Source organism: Carcharodon carcharias (assembly GCF_017639515.1).
Source record: "Carcharodon carcharias isolate sCarCar2 chromosome 35 unlocalized genomic scaffold, sCarCar2.pri SUPER_35_unloc_4, whole genome shotgun sequence".
NCBI classification, from domain to species: domain Eukaryota; kingdom Metazoa; phylum Chordata; class Chondrichthyes; order Lamniformes; family Lamnidae; genus Carcharodon; species Carcharodon carcharias.
The window spans coordinates 50,001-64,282 of NW_024470720.1; the positions used below are offsets into that span (position 1 = coordinate 50,001).

The 14,282-nt window shown below is 58.5% G+C and overlaps 1 protein-coding gene across 1 annotated transcript in view; it reads right to left on the reverse strand.

Annotated features, from left to right (window-relative positions):
* Window positions 1-14,282, reverse strand: part of ikbkg (inhibitor of nuclear factor kappa B kinase regulatory subunit gamma) — a 78,503-nt gene that overhangs the window by 10,641 nt on the left and 53,580 nt on the right. Inside the window, exon 5 of the mRNA XM_041181436.1 lies at window positions 12,649-12,739. Coding sequence (XP_041037370.1) covers window positions 12,649-12,739 — 91 coding nt within the window. The remainder of the gene's footprint in view (window positions 1-12,648; window positions 12,740-14,282) is intronic.

The window sequence follows — 14,282 nt, forward strand, 5'->3', positions numbered from 1 at the left end:
AGGCCGCACACACAGACAGGCCGCACACACAGACAGGCCGCACACACAGACAGGCACACAGGCACAGACAGGCCGCACACACAGACAAGCCGCACACACAGACAGGCACACAGGCACAGACAGGCCGCACACACAGACAGGCCGCACACACAGACAGGCCGCACACACAGACAGGCCGCACACACAGACAGGCACACAGGCACAGACAGGCACACAGGCACAGACAGGCCGCACACACAAACAGGCCACACACACAGACAAGCTGCACACACAGACAAGCACACAGGCACAAACAGGCCGCACACACAGACAAGCTGCACACACAGACAGGCACACAGGCACAGACAGGCTGCACACACAGACAGGCACACAGGCACAGACAGGCCACACACACAGACAGGCCGCACACACAGACAGGCACACAGGCACAGACAAGCTGCACACACAGACAGGCACAGACAGGCCGCACACACAGATAAGCCGCACACACAGACAGGCACACAGGCACAGACAGGCCGCACACACAGATAAGCCGCACACACAGACAGGCTCACAGGCACAGACAGGCCGCACACACAGAAAGGCCACACACACAGACAGGCCGCACACACAGACAGGCACACAGGCACAGACAGGCCGCACACACAGACAGGCACACAGCACAGACAGGCCGCACACACAGACAGGCCGCACACACAGACAGGCACACAGGAATAGACAGACCGCACACACAGACAGGCACACAGGCACAAACAGGCCGCACACACAGACAAGCTACACACACAGACAGGCACACAGGCACAAACAGGCCGCACACACAGATAAGCCGCACACACAGACAGGCCGCACACACAGACAGGCACACAGGAATAGACAGGCCGCACACACAGACAGGCCACACACACAGACAAGCTACACACACAGACAGACACACAGGCACAAACAGGCCGCACACACAGACAGGCCGCACACACAGACAAGCTACACACACACACAGGCACAAACAGGCCACACACACAGACAGGCTACACACACAGACAGGCACACAGGAATAGACAGGCTGCACACACAGACAGGTCGCACACACAGACAGGCCGCACACACAGACAGGCCGCACACACAGACAAGCCGCACACACAGACAGGCCGCACACACAGATAGGCCGCACACAGACAGGCCGCACACACAGACAGGCCGCACACACAGACAGGCCTCACACACAGACAGGCACACAGGCACAGACAGGCCGCACACACAGACAGGCACACAGGCACAGACAGGCCGCACACACAGACAGGCACACAGGCACAGACAAGCTGCACACACAGACAGGCACAGACAGGCCGCACACACAGATAAGCCGCACACACAGACAGGCACACAGGCACAGACAGGCCGCACACACAGATAAGCCGCACACACAGACAGGCTCACAGGCACAGACAGGCCGCACACACAGAAAGGCCACACACACAGACAGGCCGCACACACAGACAGGCACACAGGCACAGACAGGCCGCACACACAGACAGGCACACAGGCACAGACAGGCCGCACACACAGACAGGCACACAGCACAGACAGGCCGCACACACAGACAGGCCGCACACACAGACAGGCACACAGGAATAGACAGACCGCACACACAGACAGGCACACAGGCACAAACAGGCCGCACACACAGACAGGCCGCACACACAGACAAGCTACACACACAGACAGGCACACAGGCACAAACAGGCCGCACACACAGATAAGCCGCACACACAGACAGGCCGCACACACAGACAGGCACACAGGAATAGACAGGCCGCACACACAGACAGGCCACACACACAGACAAGCTACACACACAGACAGACACACAGGCACAAACAGGCCGCACACACAGACAGGCCGCACACACAGACAAGCTACACACACACACAGGCACAAACAGGCCACACACACAGACAGGCTACACACACAGACAGGCACACAGGAATAGACAGGCTGCACACACAGACAGGCCGCACACACAGACAGGCCGCACACACAGACAGGCCGCACACACAGACAAGCCGCACACACAGACAGGCCGCACACACAGACAGGCCGCACACAGACAGGCCGCACACACAGACAGGCCGCGCACACAGACAGGCCTCACACACAGACAGGCCTCACACACAGACAAGCTGCACACACAGACAAGCTGCACACACAGACAGGCACACGGGCACAGACAGGCCGCACACACAGACAGGCACACAGGCACAGACAGGCCGCACACACAGACAAGCCGCACACACAGACAGGCCGCGCACACAGACATGCCGCACACACAGACAAGCTGCACACACAGACAAGCTGCACACACAGACAGGCACACAGGCACAGACAGGCCGCACACACAGACAGGCACACAGGCACAGACAGGCCGCACACACAGATAAGCCGCTCACACAGACAGGCCGCACACACAGACAGGCACACAGGCACAGACAGGCCGCACACACAGACAGGCACACAGGCACAGACAGGCCACGCACACAGACAGGCACACAGGCACAGACAGGCCGCACACACACACAGGCACAGACAGGCACACAGGCAGAGACAGGCCGCACACACAGACAGGCACACAGGCACAGACAGGCCGCACACACAGACAGGCACACAGGCACAGACAGGCCGCACACACAGACAGGCACCCAGGCACAGACAGGCCACACACACAGACAGGCACACAGGCAGAGACAGGCCGCACACACAGACAGGCACACAGGCACAGACAGGCCGCACACACAGGCAGGCACAGACAAGCCGCACACACAGACAGGCACACAGGCACAGAACTGCTGCACACACAGACAGGCCGCACACACAGATAAGCCGCACACACAGACAGGCCGCACACACAGACAGGCAGCACACACAGACGGGCACACAGGCACAGACAGGCCGCACACACAGACAGGCCGCACAGGCACAGACAGGCACACAGGCACAGACAGGCCGCACACACAGGCAGGCACAGACAAGCCGCACACACAGACAGGCACACAGGCACAGAACTGCTGCACACACAGACAGGCCGCACACACAGATAAGCCGCACACACAGACAGGCCGCACACACAGACAGGCCACACACACAGACAAGCTACACACACAGACAGACACACAGGCACAAACAGGCCGCACACACAGACAGGCCGCACACACAGACAAGCTACACACACACACAGGCACAAACAGGCCACACACACAGACAGGCTACACACACAGACAGGCACACAGGAATAGACAGGCTGCACACACAGACAGGCCGCACACACAGACAGGCCGCACACACAGACAGGCCGCACACACAGACAAGCCGCACACACAGACAGGCCGCACACACAGACAGGCCGCACACAGACAGGCCGCACACACAGACAGGCCGCGCACACAGACAGGCCTCACACACAGACAAGCTGCACACACAGACAAGCTGCACACACAGACAGGCACACGGGCACAGACAGGCCGCACACACAGACAGGCACACAGGCACAGACAGGCCGCACACACAGACAAGCCGCACACACAGACAGGCCGCGCACACAGACATGCCGCACACACAGACAAGCTGCACACACAGACAAGCTGCACACACAGACAGGCACACAGGCACAGACAGGCCGCACACACAGACAGGCACACAGGCACAGACAGGCCGCACACACAGATAAGCCGCTCACACAGACAGGCCGCACACACAGACAGGCACACAGGCACAGACAGGCCGCACACACAGACAGGCACACAGGCACAGACAGGCCACGCACACAGACAGGCACACAGGCACAGACAGGCCGCACACACACACAGGCACAGACAGGCACACAGGCAGAGACAGGCCGCACACACAGACAGGCACACAGGCACAGACAGGCCGCACACACAGACAGGCACACAGGCACAGACAGGCCGCACACACAGACAGGCACCCAGGCACAGACAGGCCACACACACAGACAGGCACACAGGCAGAGACAGGCCGCACACACAGACAGGCACACAGGCACAGACAGGCCGCACACACAGGCAGGCACAGACAAGCCGCACACACAGACAGGCACACAGGCACAGAACTGCTGCACACACAGACAGGCCGCACACACAGATAAGCCGCACACACAGACAGGCCGCACACACAGACAGGCAGCACACACAGACAGGCACACAGGCACAGACAGGCCGCACACACAGACAGGCCGCACAGGCACAGACAGGCACACAGGCACAGACAGGCCGCACACACAGGCAGGCACAGACAAGCCGCACACACAGACAGGCACACAGGCACAGAACTGCTGCACACACAGACAGGCCGCACACACAGATAAGCCGCACACACAGACAGGCCGCACACACAGACAGGCAGCACACACAGACAGGCACACAGGCACAGACAGGCCGCACACACAGACAGGCCGCACAGGCACAGACAGGCACACAGGCACAGACAGGCCGCACACACAGACAGGCCGCACACACAGACAGGCCGCACACACAGACAGGCTGCACACACAGACAGGCTGCACACACAGACAGGCAGCACACACAGACAGGCCGCACACACAGACAGGCCGCACACACAGACAGGCACACAGGCACAGACAGGCACACAGGCACAGACAGGTACACAGGCACAGACAGACCGCACACACAGACAGGCACAGACAGGCCGCACACACAGACAAGCTGCACACACAGACAAGCTGTACACACAGACAGGCACACAGGCACAGACAGGCCGCACACACAGACAGGCACACAGGCACAGACAGGCCGCACACACAGAGAGGCACACAGGCACAGACAGGCCGCACACACAGATAAGCCGCTCACACAGACAGGCCGCACACACAGACAGGCACACAGGCACAGACAGGCCGCACACACAGACAGGCACACAGGCACAGACAGGCCGCACACACAGACAGGCACCCAGGCACAGACAGGCCACACACACAGACAGGCACACAGGCACACAGGCAGAGACAGGCCGCACACACAGACAGGCACACAGGCACAGACAGGCCGCACACACAGGCAGGCACAGACAAGCCGCACACACAGACAGGCACACAGGCACAGAACTGCTGCACACACAGACAGGCCGCACACACAGATAAGCCGCACACACAGACAGGCCGCACACACAGACAGGCACACAGGCACAGACAGGCACACAGGCACAGACAGGCCGCACACACAGACAGGCACACAGGCACAGACAGGCCGCACACACAGACAAGCCGCACACACAGACAGGCCGCACACACAGACAGGCTGCACACACAAACAGGCCGCACACACAGACAAGCTGCACACACAGACAGGCTGCACACACAGACAGGCACACAGGCACAGACAGGCCGCACACACAGACAAGCCGCACACACAGACAGGCCGCACACACAGACAGGCTGCACACACAGACAGGCCGCACACACAAACAGGCCGCACACACAAACAGGCCGCACACACAGACAGGCCGCACACACAGACAGGCACACAGGCACAGACAGGCACACAGGCACAGACAGACCGCACACACAGACAGGCACAGACAAGCCGCACACACAGACAGGCACACAGGCACAGACAGGCCGCACACACAGATAAGCCGCACACACAGACAGGCACACAGGCACAGACAGGCCGCACACACAGATAAGCCGCACACACAGACAGGCCGCACACACAGATAAGCCGCACACACAGACAGGCACAGACAGGCCGCACACACAGATAAGCCACACACACAGACAGGCACACAGGCACAGACAGGCCGCACACACAGATAAGCCGCACACACAGACAGGCCGCACACACAGACAGGCCGCACACACAGACAGGCCGCACACACAGACAAGCTACACACACAGACAGGCCGCACACACAGGCAGGCACACAGGAATAGACAGGCCGCACACACAGACAGGCACACAGGCACAAACAGGCCGCACACACAGACAGGCAGCACACACAGACAAGCTACACACACAGACAGGCACACAGGCACAAAGAGGCCACACACACAGACAAGCACACAGGCACAAACAGGCTGCACACACAGACAAGCTACACACACAGACAGGCACAAACAGGCCGCACACACAGACAGGCACACAGGCACAAACAGGCCGCACACACAGACAGGCAGCACACACAGACAAGCTACACACACAGACAGGCACACAGGCACAGACAGGCCGCACACACAGACAGGCCGCACACACAGACAGGCCACACACACAGACAGGCACACAGGCACAGACAGGCACACAGGCACAGACAGGCACACAGGCACAGACAAACCACACACACAGACAGGCACACAGGCACAGACAGGCCGCACACACAGACAGGCACGGACACACAGACAGGCCGCACACACAGACAGGCCGCACACACAGACAGGCCGCACACACAGACAGGCACACAGGCACAGACAGGCCGCACACACAGACAGGCCGCAAACACAGACAGGCCGCACACACAGACAGGCACACAGGCAGAGACAGGCCGCACACACAGACAGGCACACAGGCACAGACAGACCGCACACACAGACAGGCACAGACAGGCCGCACACACAGACAGGCACACAGGCACAGACAGGCCGCACACACAGATAAGCCGCACACACAGACAGGCACACAGGCACAGACAGGCCGCACACACAGATAAGCCGCACACACAGACAGGCCGCACACACAGATAAGCCGCACACACAGACAGGCACAGACAGGCCGCACACACAGATAAGCCGCACACACAGACAGGCACACAGGCACAGACAGGCCGCACACACAGATAAGCCGCACACACAGACAGGCCGCACACACAGACAGGCCGCACACACAGACAGGCCGCACACACAGACAAGCTACACACACAGACAGGCCGCACACACAGGCAGGCACACAGGAATAGACAGGCCGCACACACAGACAGGCACACAGGCACAAACAGGCCGCACACACAGACAGGCAGCACACACAGACAAGCTACACACACAGACAGGCACACAGGCACAAAGAGGCCACACACACAGACAAGCACACAGGCACAAACAGGCCGCACACACAGACAAGCTACACACACAGACAGGCACAAACAGGCCGCACACACAGACAGGCACACAGGCACAAACAGGCCGCACACACAGACAGGCAGCACACACAGACAAGCTACACACACAGACAGGCACACAGGCACAGACAGGCCGCACACACAGACAGGCCGCACACACAGACAGGCCACACACACAGACAGGCCACACACACAGACAGGCACACAGGCACAGACAGGCCGCACACACAGGCAGGCCGCACACACAGACAGGCACACAGGCACAGACAGGCACACAGGCACAGACAAACCACACACACAGACAGGCACACAGGCACAGACAGGCCGCACACACAGACAGGCACGGACACACAGACAGGCCGCACACACAGACAGGCACACAGGCACAGACAGGCCGCACACACAGACAGGCACACAGGCACAGACAGGCCGCACACACAGACAGGCACACAGGCACAGACAGGCCACGCACACAGACAGGCACACAGGCACAGACAGGCCGCACACACACACAGGCACAGACAGGCACACAGGCAGAGACAGGCCGCACACACAGACAGGCACAGACAGGCCGCACACACAGACAAGCTGCACACACAGACAAGCTGTACACACAGACAGGCACACAGGCACAGACAGGCCGCACACACAGACAGGCACACAGGCACAGACAGGCCGCACACACAGAGAGGCACACAGGCACAGACAGGCCGCACACACAGATAAGCCGCTCACACAGACAGGCCGCACACACAGACAGGCACACAGGCACAGACAGGCCGCACACACAGACAGGCACACAGGCACAGACAGGCCGCACACACAGACAGGCACCCAGGCACAGACAGGCCACACACACAGACAGGCACACAGGCACACAGGCAGAGACAGGCCGCACACACAGACAGGCACACAGGCACAGACAGGCCGCACACACAGGCAGGCACAGACAAGCCGCACACACAGACAGGCACACAGGCACAGAACTGCTGCACACACAGACAGGCCGCACACACAGATAAGCCGCACACACAGACAGGCCGCACACACAGACAGGCACACAGGCACAGACAGGCACACAGGCACAGACAGGCCGCACACACAGACAGGCACACAGGCACAGACAGGCCGCACACACAGACAAGCCGCACACACAGACAGGCCGCACACACAGACAGGCTGCACACACAAACAGGCCGCACACACAGACAAGCTGCACACACAGACAGGCTGCACACACAGACAGGCACACAGGCACAGACAGGCCGCACACACAGACAAGCCGCACACACAGACAGGCCGCACACACAGACAGGCTGCACACACAGACAGGCCGCACACACAAACAGGCCGCACACACAAACAGGCCGCACACACAGACAGGCCGCACACACAGACAGGCACACAGGCACAGACAGGCACACAGGCACAGACAGACCGCACACACAGACAGGCACAGACAAGCCGCACACACAGACAGGCACACAGGCACAGACAGGCCGCACACACAGATAAGCCGCACACACAGACAGGCACACAGGCACAGACAGGCCGCACACACAGATAAGCCGCACACACAGACAGGCCGCACACACAGATAAGCCGCACACACAGACAGGCACAGACAGGCCGCACACACAGATAAGCCACACACACAGACAGGCACACAGGCACAGACAGGCCGCACACACAGATAAGCCGCACACACAGACAGGCCGCACACACAGACAGGCCGCACACACAGACAGGCCGCACACACAGACAAGCTACACACACAGACAGGCCGCACACACAGGCAGGCACACAGGAATAGACAGGCCGCACACACAGACAGGCACACAGGCACAAACAGGCCGCACACACAGACAGGCAGCACACACAGACAAGCAACACACACAGACAGGCACCCAGGCACAAAGAGGCCACACACACAGACAAGCACACAGGCACAAACAGGCTGCACACACAGACAAGCTACACACACAGACAGGCACAAACAGGCCGCACACACAGACAGGCACACAGGCACAAACAGGCCGCACACACAGACAGGCAGCACACACAGACAAGCTACACACACAGACAGGCACACAGGCACAGACAGGCCGCACACACAGACAGGCCGCACACACAGACAGGCCACACACACAGACAGGCACACAGGCACAGACAGGCACACAGGCACAGACAAACCACACACACAGACAGGCACACAGGCACAGACAGGCCGCACACACAGACAGGCACGGACACACAGACAGGCCGCACACACAGACAGGCCGCACACACAGACAGGCCGCACACACAGACAGGCACACAGGCACAGACAGGCCGCACACACAGACAGGCCGCAAACACAGACAGGCCGCACACACAGACAGGCACACAGGCAGAGACAGGCCGCACACACAGACAGGCACACAGGCACAGACAGACCGCACACACAGACAGGCACAGACAGGCCGCACACACAGACAGGCACACAGGCACAGACAGGCCGCACACACAGATAAGCCGCACACACAGACAGGCACACAGGCACAGACAGGCCGCACACACAGATAAGCCGCACACACAGACAGGCCGCACACACAGATAAGCCGCACACACAGACAGGCACAGACAGGCCGCACACACAGATAAGCCGCACACACAGACAGGCACACAGGCACAGACAGGCCGCACACACAGATAAGCCGCACACACAGACAGGCCGCACACACAGACAGGCCGCACACACAGACAGGCCGCACACACAGACAAGCTACACACACAGACAGGCCGCACACACAGGCAGGCACACAGGAATAGACAGGCCGCACACACAGACAGGCACACAGGCACAAACAGGCCGCACACACAGACAGGCAGCACACACAGACAAGCTACACACACAGACAGGCACACAGGCACAAAGAGGCCACACACACAGACAAGCACACAGGCACAAACAGGCCGCACACACAGACAAGCTACACACACAGACAGGCACAAACAGGCCGCACACACAGACAGGCACACAGGCACAAACAGGCCGCACACACAGACAGGCAGCACACACAGACAAGCTACACACACAGACAGGCACACAGGCACAGACAGGCCGCACACACAGACAGGCCGCACACACAGACAGGCCACACACACAGACAGGCCACACACACAGACAGGCCCACAGGCACAGACAGGCCGCACACACAGGCAGGCCGCACACACAGACAGGCACACAGGCACAGACAGGCACACAGGCACAGACAAACCACACACACAGACAGGCACACAGGCACAGACAGGCCGCACACACAGACAGGCACGGACACACAGACAGGCCGCACACACAGACAGGCACACAGGCACAGACAGGCCGCACACACAGACAGGCACACAGGCACAGACAGGCCGCACACACAGACAGGCACACAGGCACAGACAGGCCGCACACACAGACAAGCCGCACACACAGACAGGCCGCACACACAGACAGGCCGCACACACAGACAGGCCGCACACACAGACAGGCACACAGGCACAGACAGGCAGCACACACAGACAGGCACACAGGCACAGACAAACCGCACACACTGACAGGCACACAGGCACAGACAGGCCGCACACACAGACAGGCACGGACACACAGACAGGCCGCACACACAGACAGGCCGCACACACAGACAGGCCGCACACACAGACAGGCACGGACACACAGTCAGGCCACACACACAGACAGGCACGGACACACAGACAGGCCGCACACACAGACAGGCACAGACACACAGACAGGCCGCACACACAGACAGGCACAGACACACAGACAGGCCGCACACACAGACAGGCCGCACACACAGACAGGCCGCACACACAGACAGGCACACAGGCACAGACAGGCAGCACACACAGACAGGCACACAGGCACAGACAAACCGCACACACTGACAGGCACACAGGCACAGACAGGCCGCACACACAGACAGGCACGGACACACAGACAGGCCGCACACACAGACAGGCCGCACACACAGACAGGCCGCACACACAGACAGGCCGCACACACAGACAGGCCGCACACACAGACAGGCCGCACACACAGACAGGCCGCACACACAGACAGGCCGCACACACAGACAGGCACGGACACACAGTCAGGCCACACACACAGACAGGCACGGACACACAGACAGGCCGCACACACAGACAGGCACAGACACACAGACAGGCCGCACACACAGACAGGCACAGACACACAGACAGGCCGCACACACAGATAGGCACACAGGCACAGACAAGCCGCACACACAGTCAGGCCGCACACACAGACAGGCACGGACACACAGACAGGCACACAGGCACAGACAGGCCGCACACACAGACAGGCCGCACACACAGACAGGCACGGACACACAGACAGGCACGGACACACAGACAGGCACACAGGCACAGACAGGCCGCACACACAGACAGGCCGCACACACAGACAGGCACGGACACACAGACAGGCACGGACACACAGACAGGCACGGACACACAGACAGGCACGGACACACAGACAGGCACGGACACACAGACAGGCACGGACACGCATGCACACAGATGCGCACAGGCCCATCTCTCAACGCACTCGTCCCCGCCTTCAGGCCCACTCCCCTCAGTCTGCACAGCCATCACCTCCAGGTCTAGACCCTTAAGCAATGGACCCCTGCAAATCAGTGCCAACCTGCCCAGCATCACAGACAGAATGGTACACCGTCAGAGGCAATATCACATCAAGTGTTAGGAACAGGAGGAGGCCATTCAGCCTCTCTCGAGCCTGTTACACAGGAACAGCACGAGGCCATTCAGCCCCTCTCGAGCCTGTTACACAGGAACAGGAGGAGGCCATTCAGCCCCTCTTGAGCCTGTTACACAGGAACAAGAGGAGGCCATTCAGCCCCTCTCGAGCCTGTTACATAGGAACAGGAGGAGGCCATTCAGCCGCTCTGGAGCCTGTTACACAGGAACAGGAGGAGGCCATTCAGCCCCTCTCCAGCCTGTTACACCATTGAATCAGCTCACGGCTGATCTGTACCTTCACTCCATCGACCCGCCTCGGTTCCGTGACCCTTAACCCCCTGACCCAACAAGAATCTATCAACCTCAGTTCTGAAATTTCCAATTGACCCCCACCCCAGATTCCCACCCCTTTTGTGTGACGATGAGATTCCTGACAATCCCCACCACCAGCACCCCCCCACCCCCCTGAACAGCCTGGCTCTCAGTTTAAGATTCAGCCCCCTCGTTCTGGACTCCCCAACACCCCCTCCCCAGCAGAGGAGATAGTTTCTCTCTATCGAGTCCTTTAATCATCATAAACCCCTCGATCGGATCACCCCCTAAATTGTCGACACTCGAGGGAACGCGGTCTGCGTGACCTGTCCCCGGAGTTTAACCCTTTCGACCCGGCATTTAGCCTGCGACCCCCTGGAAAGTGGACCAGACCCCACGGGATCTTGCTGTGCACGCGGGGGGGGGGGGGGCTCACCCTGCTCTTCCGTTCGTCCAGGTTCTTCGCCATGACATCATAATCCACAAAGAGCTGGTGGTAGGCGGCCTGTAACTGCGCCAGCTTCCGCCTGTAGGTCACAAGAGCAACAGATTCCCCTCAGCCCACACGTTAAACATCCCCGGAGCGATTGCAGGGAACATATCACCCTGAATCACACCCACCGGGAGTGAGGTACAGACCGGAATCTAATCGAGGGGTTCGGGGGGGTTTATATATAGAATAACAGATACCCGGGAGTGAGTTACAGACTGGAATCTAATCGAGGGGTTCGAGTGGTTTGTATATAGAATAACAGATACCCAGGAGTGAGTTACAGACTGGAATCTAAACGAGGGGTTCGGGGTGGTTTATATATAGAATAACAGATACCCGGGAGTGAGTTACAGACTGGAATCTAATTGAGGGGTTCGGGGTGGTTTATATATAGAATAACAGATACCCGGGAGTGAGTTACAGACTGGAATCTAATGGAGGGGTTCGGGGTGGTTTATATATAGAATAACAGATACCCGGGAGTGAGTTACAGACTGGAATTAATCGAGGGGTTCAGGGTAGATTATATATAGAATAACAGATACCTGGGAGTGAGTTACAGGCTGGAATCTAATCGAGGGGTTCAGGGTGGATTACATATAGAATAACAGATACCCGGGAGTGAGTTACAGACTGGAATCTAATCGAGGGGTTCGGGGTGGTTTATATATAGAATAACAGATACCCGGGAGTGAGTTACAGACTGGAATCTAATCGAGGGGTTCGGCGGGGTTTATATATAGAATAACAGATATCCGGGAGTGAGTTACAGACTGGAAGCTAATCGAGGGGTTCGGTGGGGTTTATATATAGAATAACAGATACCCGGGAGTGAGTTACAGACAGGAATCTAATCGAGGGGTACGGGGGGGTTTATATATAGAATAACAGATACCCGGGAGTGAGTTACAGACTGGAATCTAATTGAGGGGTTCGAGTGGTTTGTATATAGAATAACAGATACCCGGGAGTGAGTTACAGACTGGAATCTAAACGAGGGGTTCGGGGTGGTTTATATATAGAATAACAGATGCCCGGGAGTGAGTTACAGACTGGAATCTAATCGAGGGGTTCGGGGTGGTTTATATATAGAATAACAGATACCCGGGAGTGAGTTACAGACTGGAATCTAATCGAGGGGTTCGGGGGTGGTTTATATATAGAATAACAGATACCCGGGAGTGAGTTACAGACTGGAATTAATCAAGGGGTTCAGGGTGGATTATATATAGAATAACAGATACCCGGGAGTGAGTTACAGGCTGGAATCTAATCGAGGGGTTCGGCGGGGTTTATATATAGAATGACAGATACCCGGGAGTGAGTTACAGACTGGAAGCTAATCGAGGGGTTCGGTGGGGTTTATATATAGAATAACAGATACCCGGGAGTGAGTTACAGACAGGAATCTAATCGAGGGGTACGGGGGGGTTTATATATAGAATAACAGATACCCGGGAGTGAGTTACAGACTGGAATCTAATTGAGGGGTTCGAGTGGTTTGTATATAGAATAACAGATACCCGGGAGTGAGTTACAGACTGGAATCTAAACGAGGGGTTCGGGGTGGTTTATAT